At 28.1% G+C, this 17,219-nt stretch overlaps 1 protein-coding gene across 5 annotated transcripts in view; it reads left to right on the plus strand.

Moving 5' to 3' along the window:
- LOC107457139 (centrosomal protein of 95 kDa) overlaps positions 1-17,219 on the plus strand; it is a 29,587-nt gene that overhangs the window by 7,913 nt on the left and 4,455 nt on the right. For all 5 annotated transcript variants that reach the window (XR_011636806.1, XM_071180926.1, XM_071180927.1 and 2 more), the window contains 6 exons: positions 3,045-3,127; positions 4,192-4,278; positions 8,085-8,157; positions 8,295-8,384; positions 10,889-11,061; positions 13,501-13,575. Coding sequence is in view for 4 of the 5 variants with exons in the window: in XM_071180926.1 (XP_071037027.1) it covers positions 3,045-3,127; positions 4,192-4,278; positions 8,085-8,157; positions 8,295-8,384; positions 10,889-11,061; positions 13,501-13,575 (581 nt within the window). In the remaining variant the exon portion in view is untranslated. The remainder of the gene's footprint in view (positions 1-3,044; positions 3,128-4,191; positions 4,279-8,084; positions 8,158-8,294; positions 8,385-10,888; positions 11,062-13,500; positions 13,576-17,219) is intronic.

Raw genomic sequence — 17,219 nt, forward strand, 5'->3', positions numbered from 1 at the left:
AAATATTCTGGTTATTTTAATATAATTGATATAGTTTATGTTTCTTGTTAAGATTTTTTCATTAAATTATTTTCAATAAAAGTATCGTATAATAAGTTATCATTTGCCATGTCCAGAGTTTAATACTTAATTCATCATAAACTACGAATTCAAGCACTCTGTGGCAGAATTTTTTCGATCTATCTGTGACAAAACCCTCTATCACTAACATTTTTCTGCAAGATACTTTTAATAATAACAAACATACACGTTACTTATTTAAAGTAACAAAAGCACTGTGTTTTCAAAAAAAAACAATAACTTTTTTTAATTGAACATGTAATAATATATTTAAATATTATGGGTAATATTCTCACATTTTGTTGCAGGGACGGGGGGCAGTATTGCACAAATTATTTCCTTCGCATTTTGTAAATAATCATCTCAATAGAGAGAAAGTAAAAATCATGTAATCCGTTATCGATAAAAAAGAAGATTGGTGACGAAATCACACAAATTGGACTCCTTAAAAAGGGGTTAATCAAGTGCATCATAAATAATTGTAATATCGTATAAAGAATATCAGATTTAAAAACTATTGAGAAATCAATAGCTGCCAAAAATTAAATAAAATCATTGCCTTAAAAAGTAAATACTCAAATGCACAATTTGAATTTTCCATATTGTGTGAAAAATATCGAGATATTTCAGAACCACGTGAAAATCAATACCAATAACTACAGAAAAAACAATTGAAACATTACATTGGTTTACGATACTATCGGCGTAAATTAAGCGTGTCAAAAAGTGATTATCTAAATGCATGGTTCAAATATTACGTTTAAATTTCCGTAAAGAAGAAAACTAAAATTTTTTTTCTTTTCAGACAAAAAAAATCTTTCTGCAAGAACTCTTAACATTATGCAACAATGTTGTCGTGTTGCTGCGATTCTGCCACGCGGTTCAAGCAGTTGGGTAGAAGACGCTATGTTTTGGAAAATCTGTGATTAAAAGTTTTTGATAACTTCTTCTATATTCACTGCCAGGTCAATTACAAATGAACTTCCAAAGACATATAATTCAATAAATAGTTCAATTCGATTAACTTTGAGACCACAAATTGGAAATGATCTTTGTAGATAATGCAATGTTTGCTATCTTATTAGTTTATGTTGTTTTTCTTCTGTTATGTTGTTTTTCTTATTTATTAAACGTAGATGTGCCAACTATTATGATTTATCCATAATTATTACGATTTCATAGTTATAGTTTTAGTCTTATGGTTGTGTTATAAGAATTATGGTTCTTGAGAATTTCCATAATAATTCGTTTAAATTCTCGTGGTGACATGACGACATTGTTGCAGAAGGTTACCTAGTTCTTGCAGAAAGATTATTCCTTTGGGAAGTACGAAAATTTTGTTTTCTTTTCTGTAGAAATTTTCATTCTATTTTGTTATGCAGTTATTACGATTGATTTCCTCATAGCTTTTAAAATCAGATACTTTTAATACGATATTATTGATTACAACTGAATCTCGAAATCAAAGCATGCATTTAGTTACCCCGCTTTTAAGTGTCTGATTCGCATGATTTCGCTGATTCGCATGATTTCAATCTTTTTTCCCCGGTAGTTCCTGCTACGGATTTCACGGTTTTTTTAAATTATTTTTTTTATGTGATAATGATTTACAAATTGCAAGAAAGGAAATAATTAATGTGTTTCACCCTTACAAAATATATGAACATTGTCCATAATATTAGAATAAAAAAAAATTACATATTCAATTAAAAAAATTATTTTATTTGATCCTAAAAGCTTTTTCTTTTTTTGAAGTAAACGCTTCTGTTACTTTAAATTTGTAACGTGTATATTTGTTATTTTGAAATTGCAGAAATATATTAGTATTAGAGAGATATCTCGCAGAAAGCTCGAAAAAATTCTGCCACATTGGTTTAAAATAAGTTTTTTTCCCCCTTATCTATTAAGAGCTATGATTTTTTTTTGTTTTCACCTGATCTATGATAGTTTTTTCTACTCCTTTAATAATTCTAATAATAAAAATAGTTTGATAGAAACAAGAAATAAAGAAATAAAATAAAGAAATCTTATCTTTTACATGCTGTTTGTAAACTTAATCTTCTCTTCTTTGAGGACTTAAACTCAAATCTTAAATGCTATTAATGTTTGCAAAGCCTTTTAGTAGTTCAAATGTGAGGTGATACAATGAATAATATGGACTAGTTTCAATTTAACCAGAAACTAGAACATTGATTCCAAGTAATGAATTTGATTGTTCTCATTTGTATAAAGTTTCTACGTTATATATATTTTTATATATATTCTACGTTATATGTACCTTTATCTGTAGTACCTTTTTATTTGATAGTTAATTTATGCTTAAATTATTAACATTATATGTCTATGTAAAATTAAGTTATTTATATGCTTTAAAATTGCACTAATTTAAATTTTGTAAAAACTGTATAAATTTCTGTGTTATTGTACTACTGATTTTGAAAGTTGATACAGTGCGGCTTTCAGGAGAACTCCTTTCGGCATCAGTCTTCCGTTAAGGTGGGTACCACGGTTATGAGGAAAAGTCACTTCGAATAGGGCTGAATAGTTTTGTCTTGATCTTTGCATAGGTCAGCATGAGTAAACCCATCGGCATCTTCATTCCTAAATTGCACACCCCATTAGAAACATGCTCTTACTTGTTACCATAGCAGTAGGCAACCCCAGATTTTTAGCCTGGAGGAGTTATTTGTTTATTTTTTTTAATACATAAATTTGGTAGAAAGAAAAAAATTACTTTTTCGGTGTTCAATTTTTTAGATTATGATTCGAGTTGTTGTGAAACTGTATATCTTGTGTATATGTATGGTTTGTAAGAGAGTTGCAACTTTTATTCTTCATTAAAATTTCATTGATGCTTCTTATTCATTCATTGTGAATTGGATGTCTTTCTTAGTATAAATGATCAACGTTTAAAAATTATAAGAATGAATGTATTATTATATTAATTAATATTCCTTACTTAAGATAATCTTTCTATCTTTCAGCATTCCCTAAGCGAAAAGTTAGTAGATTAAAAAGAAGAGAAACCCCAAAAGAATCTGTTTGTGAAAAAACACCCTCGCCATTAGTAAGTTGATTGTCTGAAGGAAAACAATTATCTTTAAATAGGGTTGGCATGATTTAAATTGCAATGATTATATCAATGATTTCTTTCTTTAAAAAATCATTGATTTAACACTGAACATACCATAACCGGTTCAATGATTATAAGAGAGCTTTTGCATCAAAAATGTGCTTATCATCGTATTGTTTTTGCACATTTGACTTCATGACTTTTTATAACAATTATATGCAGTTACTATTCTATGTATTTTTTTTTTACATTTTGTTTGTTTCAAATAATATTTGTCGTATGCCTATTTCTACCACAACCGTTCATTTGACTGGGAGAAAAAATGTATTGCGTTATTAGGCTATCGAATCAGAAGTGACAATGTCATGCGTGTTCAGCTTGTTGCATTCGATGACTTGCACATTTCTGCAAAGACTGTTGCGTAGTGAGTTCAATCAGCATAACTGTGAATTCAGTTTTCATGCAAGTACCTAAAATTTTAGATTGGCATTTTTGTGTAAGAGAAAGTGACAAAAACTAAATGTTTTGGTAAGTAGCTTATATTTTATTTTGAGAGCTTTACTTCATTTCTAACTAGCTGTTAGTTTTTACCCAGAAAAATGTTGAAACAATCAACACAACAAAAGTTCTTAGAAGAAATATTAATTATAAGAATAATTATAAGAATTATAATTCTTATATATTCTTATAAAAATAATAATAATTAGAAAAAATCGGAAAATATACAATGGAAACACCCTGTATATGTAAAAATTACATTGAGCAATGAATTAAAAACTCTTATTCTTTGTGTTTGTAATACATAAAAATTGGCAATATACAATTTTGTTTAATTATAATAAAGTTTTTTATTTTGTTTATTTCCTTAACATCCATTTAACTACATTCAATCAAGAAGCATAAAGTTCGGTCATTTGACCGCCTATGGTAGAAATAGGTATAGATTAAGTGTTAATATGTTTAGTGTTAAACAAGTGTAATTTAAATTTTAAAAAAATCACAGTTATAGTTATATTCCTTCTGGAAATTTATGATTATAAACTCTCTGTCTCATTTAGGATATTGAAAAAATTTTTGAAAGAAATGTGGAGCTTAAACTTGAAACAGAACTTATTAAGAACAGTCATTCCTTAAAGTCAAAATCTGTGAGTAATGACTTTATTTGTTTTCATAATTATTGCCCCATTACATGTTGAAAACTGTTTGTTATGATGCATTGCTCTGTGGAAATGATTTTGTTAAATAATATAATGTATGCAACTGAATCTTCTTTGATGATCTTTATACAAAGGCAACCTCTGAATGATGACTATATGTTTGTAGACCAACTTCCATTCATAAAATAAGCTTCTAAACATGGAAAGATTTCCAAATAAGGTCCTTCAATTGCTAGAGTGAGTTATTTTAGTCAGTTTTTCTCATTTTTCTTCTCAACTTCAATTCAAAAGAACAATTTTAAGGCATTCAAATACAAGTGAATCATTTGTACAGCTTAATTCTGCCCACTTCAGGTAATCTACATCTTTCACGAAAGAATTGTATAAATCATGTGAATTTTTTTCTAACATTCAGACTGAACAGCAATAAGCTAACTTCATAGCTGCCTATTCTACTGGATTTTGCCAGTTTCTCCTGGTTTACTGGTTTAACTAAATTTCTCCTGGTTTTTGTACATTGTAGATAATTCCATAAAATTAAGTAAGTTTCCTGAAAAGAAGTCCCCATTGAAATAGAATTTTTGTGCAGATTATTGATTGCTGCTTGCTTGAATATTTAAATAAGTATTTCTAAAACATAATATAATGAAGCAAACCTATTTAGAACTCTCTTTCTAAATGAATTAAAAAAATCTTTTAACAATCTTAGAGGAATTAAATGCCTTTTAATATTCGAAATTATGAGTATACATAACATTTCAAATGTGTGTAATGTCAATCATAACTGGAAAATATTGCAATTTTTCTACTTTGGTCACTATAAAAATCACCAAAATTCCTTATGTGTGAAATATTTAGTACATTCTGCCACAATCATCATGAAATTTTTATTATTTCGTAAAATCTACTGGATTTTTTCCTATCCAAGTTTACAGCTATGTAACTTTCATTTTATACAAATCGAAGGAATTACTCTTGTAGGTAGGTGATAATTGGAGGAAAAATTGTTTGACATTGAAGGATAAAATCAATGTTAGTAAGATGAAGTGCCCAAAATTTACATTACATAGCTGTAGAAAAACATAAAGTAATGACAATTAAAAAAAAAAGAAGTCATCCTTATATAGATTAGTATTTTTTATAGATTTACCCATTAAAGTCTAGTCACAAAAAAGTAGTCTGTATGTGAGAAGCACCTCTATGAAGAAAAAAATGGTAATACATATTTGATTATACCATATGAATATTTCTTTAAAATATTTTGCTGAAAGCAGAGCAGTTGACATTTTTGCACATATATACTGTAGCAGCAGTTTTTGTCCAAATTCTTAGGTTAGTGGGATGCAGCTTCTTTGTAGGATATATTCAGATATATTTTAATTTGAATAAGATGTAGGGATATTTATCTCAGAAAAATGAATAAAATTGTTTAGGAAAAATTTATTTTATAAGTAAATATTGTCAATTGCCGATGATTTAAAATTAAAATTAATTGAATTGTTCCCAATGGATAGTTAGGAGTATGGGAAGAGATCCATGGCCACATTCCAAAATTCTAAATAATAAAGAAAAGAAGTCCCTCAAAGCGATCAAGAAAATCATTCTCTTCACATCAAAAATATTTTGTAAAGATCAGGAGGCCAAAGCATCCGGTCCTGTCGCCAATGATTAGAAACTAAAAATAAATTGAATTATTCCCAATGGACAGTTAGGAGCATGGGAAGAGATCCATAGTTGTCAATTTATTGAAAGATAACATAGCCAAAAGTAAAGCCATAATCAATATTAAATTTGAAAATAATTTGGCTTAAAAGAATCGCCAAAAAGACTGTGGATGTTAGTATAACCATGTAAATAAGACCAGTCAGCAAAGATTAGAAACTAAAAGTAAATTAAATTATTCCCAACGGACAGTTAGGAGCATGGGAAGGGATCCATAGTTGAAAGATAACATAGCCAAAAATAAAGGCGACCCCCCCATAATCAATATTAAATTTGAAAATAATTAAGCTAAATTGAATCACCAAAAAGACTGTGAGAATCAATATAACCATGTAAACTAGACATTTAACTAAACCATAACTAAAACATTTTTGTGGTAAGAAATAAAGAGTTATAAATAGATTTTTGTTTTCCATTTAGTTGTGATAGTGAATTAATGAGTCTTACATTAGTATTGAAGTAAAAAGTTAGCCCTTACTTTAATTTATAAGAAAGGAATAAAATATTTTATATTCGCTTTTTATAATATGTAATGTAAATTAAATAATCGGTTTAATTTAATTGAAATTCAATTAAGAAAGATTAAAAAATAAATTTAAAAAATTATTAAAGTTAGGAAATGTCTAATGCCTATTGTGGCCTCACACATACATGTCAAATTATTCTACTTAAACGAGAGATTATTATTTAGCAAGATATTTCATATGGTGACCTTTATTATAGGCCAATTTTCATGTATATTAAAAGTTCTTACTTTCATGCATATTTACTTTCATACTTATTAAAAATAAAAATAAATTTTGCAATGCTATTTTTGAATTTGATTTACAATGATTTTTACCAGCACTATCTGCAATCAGTTTTAACAGATATATTTAGATAGTTATCGAGACCCTTGAATCTAGATGTGAAGTTTTTAAGTGCTGGCCAAATTAAACAAATAAGATAGTTTTAATTGTCATTTTGTTATCACTCAAAGCTTTGTAATGCGTTTAGATTTCTCAATTGGCATCTATGTATACATAGTTATACAGTACAGAACCCGTTATCCGGAAATCAGAAAACCGGAAAGCCAAAAAACCGGAAGGAAATTCAAAAAAATTTTCCCGCCATATTTTTTAAAAAAAAATTTTTTTCCTCATAAGATTTTAGGATTTTTCTTTCTTTTTTGAAAGATGTTTACCTTACCATCATTTTGGAAATAATCATTAGTGTATTACTTCATCGTTTTTTCTTCTTTTCAGGATTATTTCGAAAATTTTTTTTTTTTAGTTGGGTTTAACAATAAAAAAAAACGGCTTTTTGCAGCGATTCAGAAAACCGGAAAAATCAGTTATCCGGAATAGCGATGGTCCCGATCGTTCCGGATAATCGGTTCCCTACTGTATATGTTGTATGTTATGTATATATATACTAGTGTAAGAAATTAAGAGAATTTGCAGAATTGGTTGATTATTTCTAGAACTACTGGACCGATTTTAATGAAATTTGATGTGTACATACATTGATACAATACAAAACAAATAACCATTCAACAATTGCAATACACTTGCATCATCGTGCGTAACACTCGTTGGGATGGGACACCGGTTGCAGAATAAACAAAAAATGGGTTAATAGGGGTAGGGTCCCCTCTTACACATTTACAGGCCTTACATCGTGATTACATACTTGAAATAAGGCAGTTTATCATTTCCTGTGGCAATTGGCATGAATTGTCCTGTTGCCATTTAATGCCTTCCAACTCCTACGAGTGTTATGCACGATCATAAGTGTGTATTACAGTTGTTGAATGATTATTTGTTTCGTATTAATATTAATGTATCTACGTATCATATTTCATTAGAATCAGTCCAGTAGTTCTGGAGATAATCGATGAAGTCTGCAAATTCTCTTAATTTCTTACTCCAGTGTATGTATATATGTTTGTATGTATTAAGTATGACTGTTTCATGCATTCTGTTAATAAGTCTTGATATTCATATATATTTTATTTCTTCCAAAAACTTTTTTTTTTCCTTTTCCGAGGTACAAACAGCCCTGACTCATTGTGTTTTTTAATTTAATTTTAGGAAAGGCATCGCCCTCAACATTCAAACAAACCATTAAAGAAGTCAACTTATCCTTATTATTGTAATAAATCTTGTAAGTGTCTTTGTTGAAAATTTTTGTTACGGTTTGTAGCTTTTGTTACGGTTTGTTCTTTTGAACATATTTATCCAAGCAAGCTTTCCTTTATTACTTTTATAATATATGAATGAATTTTTCAAATTTTGTTGCAGATCTCTTACCTAGAAAAAAACATTCAAAGCATCCACCATTAAAGAACATTTCCATAGAAAAATCACAAAATCTAGAAAGGTCACATAAAGGTTAGTAGATTAACTCTCACACACAAGGAAATTAATAATTTTCATTGTGTACATGTTTTAAATGTGCAAACATGCAAATACAATAAAACCTCACTACAACAATAATTTTGGAGACCAAATAAATATATTGTTGTAAATGCATATGTTGCAATATCGAGGGGCCTGCTTACTTTGGGGACACAATAAGATTTTTTTTAAATTTTAATGTTATATATGTAATAACTATAAATGTATTTATATATTATTCAAAAAATTTATTTGCTGAGTGTTAATTATGGTTAAATATTAAAAAATGACTGAAATAAGTTCAGAAAATTAGATTGTTAACATACCTGAAAATCGTTTTTATTGAAAACAATCTGATATTTTTATTTGTTTATTCATTTTTTTTTTACTGTCAAGTCAACCAACAAAGTATGCATTGAGTCCAAACCACAAAAATGATTTTTGTTTGTGAATGGTGCTCTATCCACCCTCTACGGAAAAAAGTATTTTAAGGTGTTAATGTAATGCTTGTGGTCATTTGTGACTCATGATTAGCTTTTAATACGAAGGGAATGAAATCAGATAGGAATGTTACAACTGTGACTTCTAAAAGAGATAAGGGAGGCAATTTTAAGAATGGAAGTTCTTGCGGTGATCAGCAGTGAGTCTTCTGGAAAAAATGGCAAAAGATGATAAAATAAGATTTTTTACATTATTTGAAAACCAATAATAAGTGGAGAAAATAAGGTTCAAATTTGAAAGAAAAAAATCGTTTTAGAGGGGTTTATTGCTTCAGAGAATATCGTAGTATATTGACATTGAGCGTGACATTAATTCATATGCAAGTTTGTCGGGACGACGAAACATCGTAATATAGGAAGTTATTGTTGTATTGGATATTGTAGTAGTGAGAGTTCACTGAATAAACATACCTGCCAAGTCTCCAGTTTTATGACGAAAACTTCTGACTATCTCCTATTTAAAAGTATATTCTCAAATTTCTCCGTATTTGTTGAAGAAATTTAAAAAAAATGTCAATGAAATATCCGCTGATGACAAAAATACTTATCTTCTTCCTCAACAGATAGTGCTATTGCCAGTACTGCACTATGTTTAGAATTAATTATTTAAGCACCCCTTACGGTCAGCCTAACTTTGGGACATTTTCGTGGTTTTCCTCTCTATGTAACACAAATGCTTTTTAGTTCCATCAAAAAGTCCTCCATGAAGGCAAATTTCTCCCCATACTAAATTGATCCAGGAATTTCCATGTCTTTTGGATTGAGTTCAAAATTACAAGGCTACGGAGTTGAACATTAGTAGCAGTAAGCCCAAAATTGCGTTGGCTAATTGGCAATGATTATAAAATTGTTTTGAGTAATTATAAATAATGGTTTAAAAAAATCTTTAGATTAAGAGTTTTATACATATTTTTTACTTCGCTCAATGTAAGTGCTTATATTTCCAATTTTGAATTTCTCTTTCTGACTTACATGATTATGTATGATGTATCAAAACTTTATGCTTAGCCTAAAAAATGTCGCTATTAAAATCTCCGTTATTTTATTTCTCCAATGTTGGCAGGTGTGTATAAATAAAATTGATAAAATATACATACCAATGAAATTCTAAAATGAAACTTGAATAAGTTCACTACTGATATTTAGCAGTTTTTTATTTGACTGTTGAGAGGAGATATAGTCCATCCATTTGACCTCCAAGAACATTAAAATTTTAAATATTTTATTATTATGAAATTAAATTTGTTTGAAAATCAATATTTGGAGTGAAAAAAATGTTTTATGAAGAATAAATTTGATTTTCAAAATAAATTTAATCATAAAATTTTTTCAATTAAAATTTATATGTTCTTTTCATTTAAGAAAACTTCTTTCTAATGGCGGGCACTTGGGAGTTGTCCCATTGGCCACGGAAATGCCAGAACTGCTACTCTCTTCTCTTTACCCAGTGGACACCTGTGCCGAAGCCACGGCAGTGGAGCATCGTCGCCCACGTCACACAACTACAAATCCGTTTATAGGGCTGGTCACATTCACACAATCACACACAAAGGAGAAAGGACATAGAACACAGAGAGAAAGAAACATCCATGCCCTGAGCAGGATTCGAACCCGCGACCAGCGGCTCGGCAGTCAGGCACGCTAACCACTCGGCCACTAGGTCGGCTCATTTAAGAAAACTTAAGAATACTTTGTTGGCACTAATAATAATTTTTTGGTTAAAGAAGAATTTTCACATTTTCTTGTTTAAAAATGACCTATGAAATTAGAGACAATAATTTAGTATTTGGATACTTGTTATATTAATTGCTGGTTCAGTTGATAGTTATTTTATTGTGGTTAAAGTAAAAGTTTAATAGCCTCATTGCAACAGCAAAAAAAAAAGAAGAGGTTTAACTTTAATCAATTTTAGGTTAACTCAAAATCATGTTGAACTTTAAAAACAATGAAAAAATTTTTTTATATAATTAAACTGTTTTTTTGTTCGTTTGTTATTAGAAGGAACGAGGAGTCAAACAAAATTTATTCAAGAACTTCTGGATGAGTTTCCCTGCATTCAGATATCACCCTCTCTGATGAAGAACATTGAGAGAAAGTACGCACATCATCTCATCGGAATGCACAAGCTTATGAAAGAGTGCCTGCTGAAGAGGACCAAAGCTTCGATTAAAGTTTGTGAGCTTTGATTGATTTAAATTTGAAACTTTTCTGAACCCTGTGGCAGAATTTTTTCCAGCTATCTACGACAAAACTCTCTAGCACTAATATCTTTCTGAAAGATACTTTAAATGTATGTTACTAATTTAAAATAACAGGAGCGCTATGTTTATAAAAAAAAACTATAGTATATATTTTTTTATAATGTAATAATTTTTTATTCTAATATTATGGGTAATATACTTGCATTTTGTTGGGGAGAAGGCACTTATTATTTCCTTCTTCGCATTTTGTAAATAATCATCCCAATAAAAAAATAACTGAAAATCATGAAATCCATAGTATTAATTGCCAAAAAAAGGATGGACGACTTAATCAGGCAAATTGAAGTCCTCTAATTTGTGTTTCGTTTCGAGATTAGGTTGTTGTAATAAATAATATTTTATAAAAAATATCGGATTCAAAAATTATGGAGAAATCATTAGCAATAACTGCAACAAAAAAAATTGTGCCTTATAAGTAAATACTCAAATGCACAATTTCAGTTTTCCATATTGTTTAAAATATATTAAGGTATTTAAAAACTTCATAAAAATCAATATCAATAACAGCCAAAAATACAATTGAAACATTACATCGATTTACAATACTATTGGCGTAAATTGAGCGCATCAAAAAGTGATTATCTAGATGCATGATTTAAATACTGCGAGTAAATTTCTCTAGAAAAGAAAAGTAAAACTATTTGCTTTTCAAAATAAAATCTAGAGCTTTATCACTCATCTAATGAACCTGTCATTATTAACTTTATTAAGCAACAAAGAATAAAATGGGCTGGCTACGTTATCAGAATGGATGAAGACCGTATCACAAAAAGAGTTTTCAATGCCAGACCAGTTGGGACACGAAAAAGAGGCAGGCTGAATTTGAGATGGATAGATGGCCTAGAAAAAGTCCTTTTGGTCTTAAAAACTGGAAAACACTAGCAGGTAAAAGGTTAGCCTGGAAAAACTTTCTTGGAAGGGCCAGGGCCTACCCTGGGCTGTTGAGCCATTGATGATGATGATGATGATTTGGTTTTCAAAAGAAAAATCTTTCTGCAAAAGCTCAGTGACGTTCACCGACAATGTCGCCATTTCACTGTGCTTCCACCACGGTATTTTTGAATTTAAAATTTTCAATTTTTTTGTGAATTTATATTAATATGAAAACTTCACTCAATTTTGAATGAATACTTTATTTGTTACTTTATTAATACTGTTGGCACCATTGTCAGCTTCAATTTAGGACTCCATGCTATTCTACAGGAGAAGTTATTTTAATTTTTTTTAATTATGCACACTGTTCCAATACTGCTCAATGTTTTATATAAATGCATTTTCATAGTGCGTTCGCTTCTTAAGTTGTATTCACAATTTAAAAAAAAACAAGAAACATTTAAGTACCTAATTGATTTCAATTGCTAACAATATTTAAAAGGACATATTGTTAAAAGATGTTTTTCCTCGAGGTGTGAAAATTTTTTCTGCTCTGAATTAGTTCTTCAGTTTTCCACAGGTGACTGCAAGTGGAAATCACTGAACTGTGAATAGGGGAACCCACAGCTGCCAACTGTTCTGATTAAATCTTATTCTTTCCAATTTTTTAGCCTTATTCCAAAAATACAATTTTAAGTCAAAATAATCTGATTTTTCGGTAATCTAGCGCCACTAGATACCACTGGAGGTAGAAACCCTTTCAGGATTTTTTTACCCTTGAGACACTCTCATCACAGTATTAAAAAAGAATTTCTATGGTAAAATTACTTTCTGACATTTTGTAACTCCGTATCACCTGTTGACTTGATTTAGAATTAATTTTTCTCGTGCCATTTTCTTTCATGAAAATAATCTGTTGAATTAGAGTAATTCAACAAGTGCTAACAAGAATTCTTAAACTTAATTTTATTGCCTACTAATTGATCTAGAAACTAATGTCATAATTACAAGAACTCCTTGGTTAATTGCTGAAAGCTATTATGTTCAATGTATACTGGTCTCACTGTTAGCTGATTATGAAGACATGGTTCCCAGTAGAACACGGAAATCAAGAATCACTGACTGTGGTCAGTAAGCGGGTGGGTGACCACTTTGATAAGTGTACTTAAAGACCGAGGGTGCATGATATTAATCCTCATTAAACTGTTCTATTGTAAAGTGATCGACTTCGCATGCAGGTTGTCAGAAGAGGAGGAGCCACCCCTTCTGCAGAGGATCAAAGTTGTGATGGCATGTCTTTGGATCATACTCTGGAATGTTTCCCAGATTGTCGCCAACAGCCCATTGTGCAGCTTTAGAGCGACATAAATAAAATACTTACCTACCAACCTCAATGCCTTCTGTAATATTTATTTTTGTTAAAGAGATTATTTTGTTTGAGGCATTTTGATAACCATTAATTTTTATTCTTTCTAGGCAGAAAATATTTCTAAAAGGCAGTTGAAGTTAGTTGAAATCCTTAAGAAAGATATATCGCAGCAACACTATTTGGTAACGTATAGTATGATTTCTGAAGCAATAATGCATCCTATTTTTCTTATTCTAGTATCCTTTTTTTCCTATTGTTTCCTACTTTTTGTAATATTTTTAAAACCATCTTTAGGATTGATTTACCTTTATTTCTCAAGTCATTTAGAAAGGGAAGAAAATCAGGGTTTACACGAGTCAGGGAGAGCCTGGAGTTATCAGGGAATTTTATTTTAACTCTAAAAATCAGAGAATAGTCAGGGAAAGTTGCAATTTTTTTTACAAAAACCTGGAATATTCCTATATTATTCCTGGAAAATAACCAGTCTTAAAATTCTCAGTAATAATAATCAGTTATTGAGATTCAAGTTAAATAATTCTAGCATCTATTACAGTTATTTGTTGTAAAAATTTCACATTTTCATCAAACTGAAATTTTCCCTTCTTTGTTTAATAATAATTTTTTTATAAAGAAAATCTAGCATTTCACATTATAAATAAAAGAATCAAAGTTTTCTGTCGAAAATATGATCTCAATTTTCATTGAAATTTACCTGCTGTACCTGAAAAAGTCAGGGAATTTTTTTTCTGAAAATGAGTGGGAACCCTGTTAAAACATCTATATATGTTATCTAAAGTTTTTTTGTTGATTGAATTTGATAATTTAAACAATAATTAATTTTGATACTAGTGGCTAGAATTATAGAATAATTTCTTATTTGAGCAAAATAATAAAGCAAATATGTATTAATATATTTTATTAATTGTTAATTATAAAACAATAACTTTGGTTATATTTTGTTCTAACTTCATTAATAATTTTGCATTGTTATTTTTTAATTGAGTATTTTGTATATTTTAATTTTTATGTCACAAAAATTGGTTACTTGATTAAAGAGAAATTTTTTTTTGTATGTGAAATATACCTGTCTATAGATATAATGGTGAAAATATTGTTTTAATAAAAACCAGGTAAATTATTATGGGTTAGTAGTCAACATAAATAAATAATAATTTTCATAAATTTTAAATATACAAAACTTTAGTTCGTCCAAATTAAAGTTATTGTGATTTAAATCAATATGTAAAAACTACAGAATTTACTTTAATAAAATAATTTACACAGCTTTAAAAAGCATCTAAATTTCAAGATGTAATTTACACAAGTTATAAATAGGATATAACCTTCAAAATTCAAGCCTCAATTGAAACCATAGAAGAAAAGATAACTCAATAGCATAATTTGAAATTCACCTGTTGCTATATCGAAACAAAATTGATATTTCGAAAATCATATGCAAATTCTTTGAATAATTGTCTAAAAAGCTAGCAGATATATAACAGAATCACTCACACGCATTTTTTTAAAAATTTTAGACTTGTAACTTTTACAATAACTTGACAGTTTTGAGAAATAAATTTTAAGGTTTCCTTTAAACATATAACCTTTTAATGCTTTACAAATTTGGTGCATGCAAGTAATTTTAGTGAATGAGCATATTTTTCTTATTTCTTCTGAAAAAATAAAATTAAATACCTAAAAAAAATTTTTATCATCATTTTATAAAAGCATTATTACCTTTTAATGCTTTATAAATTTATAAAAATTTAGTGTATACATGTCATTCTTAAATTAAGATTATTCATGTTTTAAATGCTTAAGGCTTTTAATTTAAAAATTTTCAATTAAATTATTTTTCTTTCCTTTTCTTTCTTTTACTTTTAAAAAAAATTTATATTAAAGTTGCATGTTTTGTCACATGTTTACATGTTTTCAATTTTACTCAAGATAGTTATAAATATATTTTGAAAATTTAATTTTTAAACTTGTTTTAAAAATTGGTTATAAATTTGTTTTAAAAATTAATTACAAATATATTTTAAATATTTATTCATGTTAATAGTTAATGTATTAAAAAAATTGTATATGTTTTTAAAATTAAATATATATTAAATTTTTTAAAATTAAGATTAAATATATTTATAAATATATATTTTATAAATATATTTAATTACTAAAAAAGTTAAATATATTTATAAAATTAAATATATTAAATTTTTTAAAATTAAGATTATTCATGTTTTAAATGGTAAAAGCCTTTAATTTAAAAATTTTCACAGAAATTTTCTTTCTTTTTTTTTTTACTTTAAAAAATTTGTATTGAAGTTGCATGTTTTGTTACATGTTTACTTGTTTCCAATTTTGCATATGAGGAAACACACATGATAGTTATAAATATATTTTAAAAATTGGCTATAAATTTGTTTTAAAAATTAATTGATAAAATTGGTTATAAATTTGTTTTAAAAATTAATTGCAAATATATTTTAAAAATATATTCTTGTAAGTAGTTCGTATTTGAAAATAATCATAAATTATTTAAAAGTATTTTTTTGTTGTAAAAGAATGATATATCACAAAGGTTTTATAAATAGGATCTGCTTCAACTTCGGTGTTCAATCTGTTTTGGTTAAATGACAAACTAAGAGAAAAATTTCCTATCCGACAAAGTCTCTTTTGATAACTTGCATTTATGACTGCACTATTATAATTGCACTATTATAATTTTCTTTCTCTTTATTTTTAACTTAACTAAATGTTTAATAAGAAAATTTTACTTTGAATTTTATGTGTAAAAAAGACTTAGCTTACTCTGCAAATGTAAGCTATTCAGGGTTCTGTCCAGGGTAAATTTACTACCGTTTAGCAGTACCTTCACAAATTCAACTTAAAAAACAAGTACTCAGGCGAACCCCATTCTCATTGCAATTTATAGAAAATAGGAGCTTTTCTGCCGACTGTCTTCGATGAAAAGGTAGCAAGTGTTTGATAAGATAGTTCAATGTGGTGAGCCTAGCCAATAATTTATGCCATATCACAGTGAATTTTTTTCCCCGCTGAGTTTGTTTAAAATGAAACAACGATTTTCTCCCTCTATAAACTTTACAGAAAGTCAAAATTCAAGCATTATCTTAAACACTAGAGTAAATTTATTCTTGCACTCCTTTATTTTTTTATGAACCATTTTTTTTTTCTCTGTGAAGCTTTTTTCTGTATGATGCAGTTTAAAATGTTCTCATAATAAAATAACGTTTAGTACTAGTTCTGTTAAATGCATGTTTTTATTAAAATCAAGTTGAAATTTAACTATGGACATTGTTTTTAATGGATTTTGAAATTTGGATACAATTTTTTAGCCCTAATTTTACAATAGCATAATTGTTTTTTAATGTATAGGGAAAAATATATAGAAATTTACCAGTCATAAAGGATTTTATTTGCAGTGTCAATTTTTGAAAATATTTTTTTACTTTACCATATTTTTGTGTTGATTTTTTAATAAAATATTTAATTTTCACAAATTAGGTCTAAATTTTCCCAAAAAAGGTACCTCTTAAAATAAGGGTGCACAACCTTTTTGAGTGAAGGGCCGCACATATATTTAGCTATGTTAACAGCAACTATGATAATTTTTTTATAAACATTAGTGTTCTAAGCATTAAATATTTTCGTCAGTAAATTTAATAACATGTTTGCAGAAAATTAAATATTTTTAATTATTTCAATTATTTTAAACTAAAAATAGCTTTTTCCATTTTTCTCAATAATTAATTTATTAAATATATATATATATATATATATTGGGGAGATATACCTAGATTCTAAC

Source organism: Parasteatoda tepidariorum, chromosome 5 (genome assembly GCF_043381705.1).
Source record: "Parasteatoda tepidariorum isolate YZ-2023 chromosome 5, CAS_Ptep_4.0, whole genome shotgun sequence".
In the NCBI taxonomy this organism is placed as follows: domain Eukaryota; kingdom Metazoa; phylum Arthropoda; class Arachnida; order Araneae; family Theridiidae; genus Parasteatoda; species Parasteatoda tepidariorum.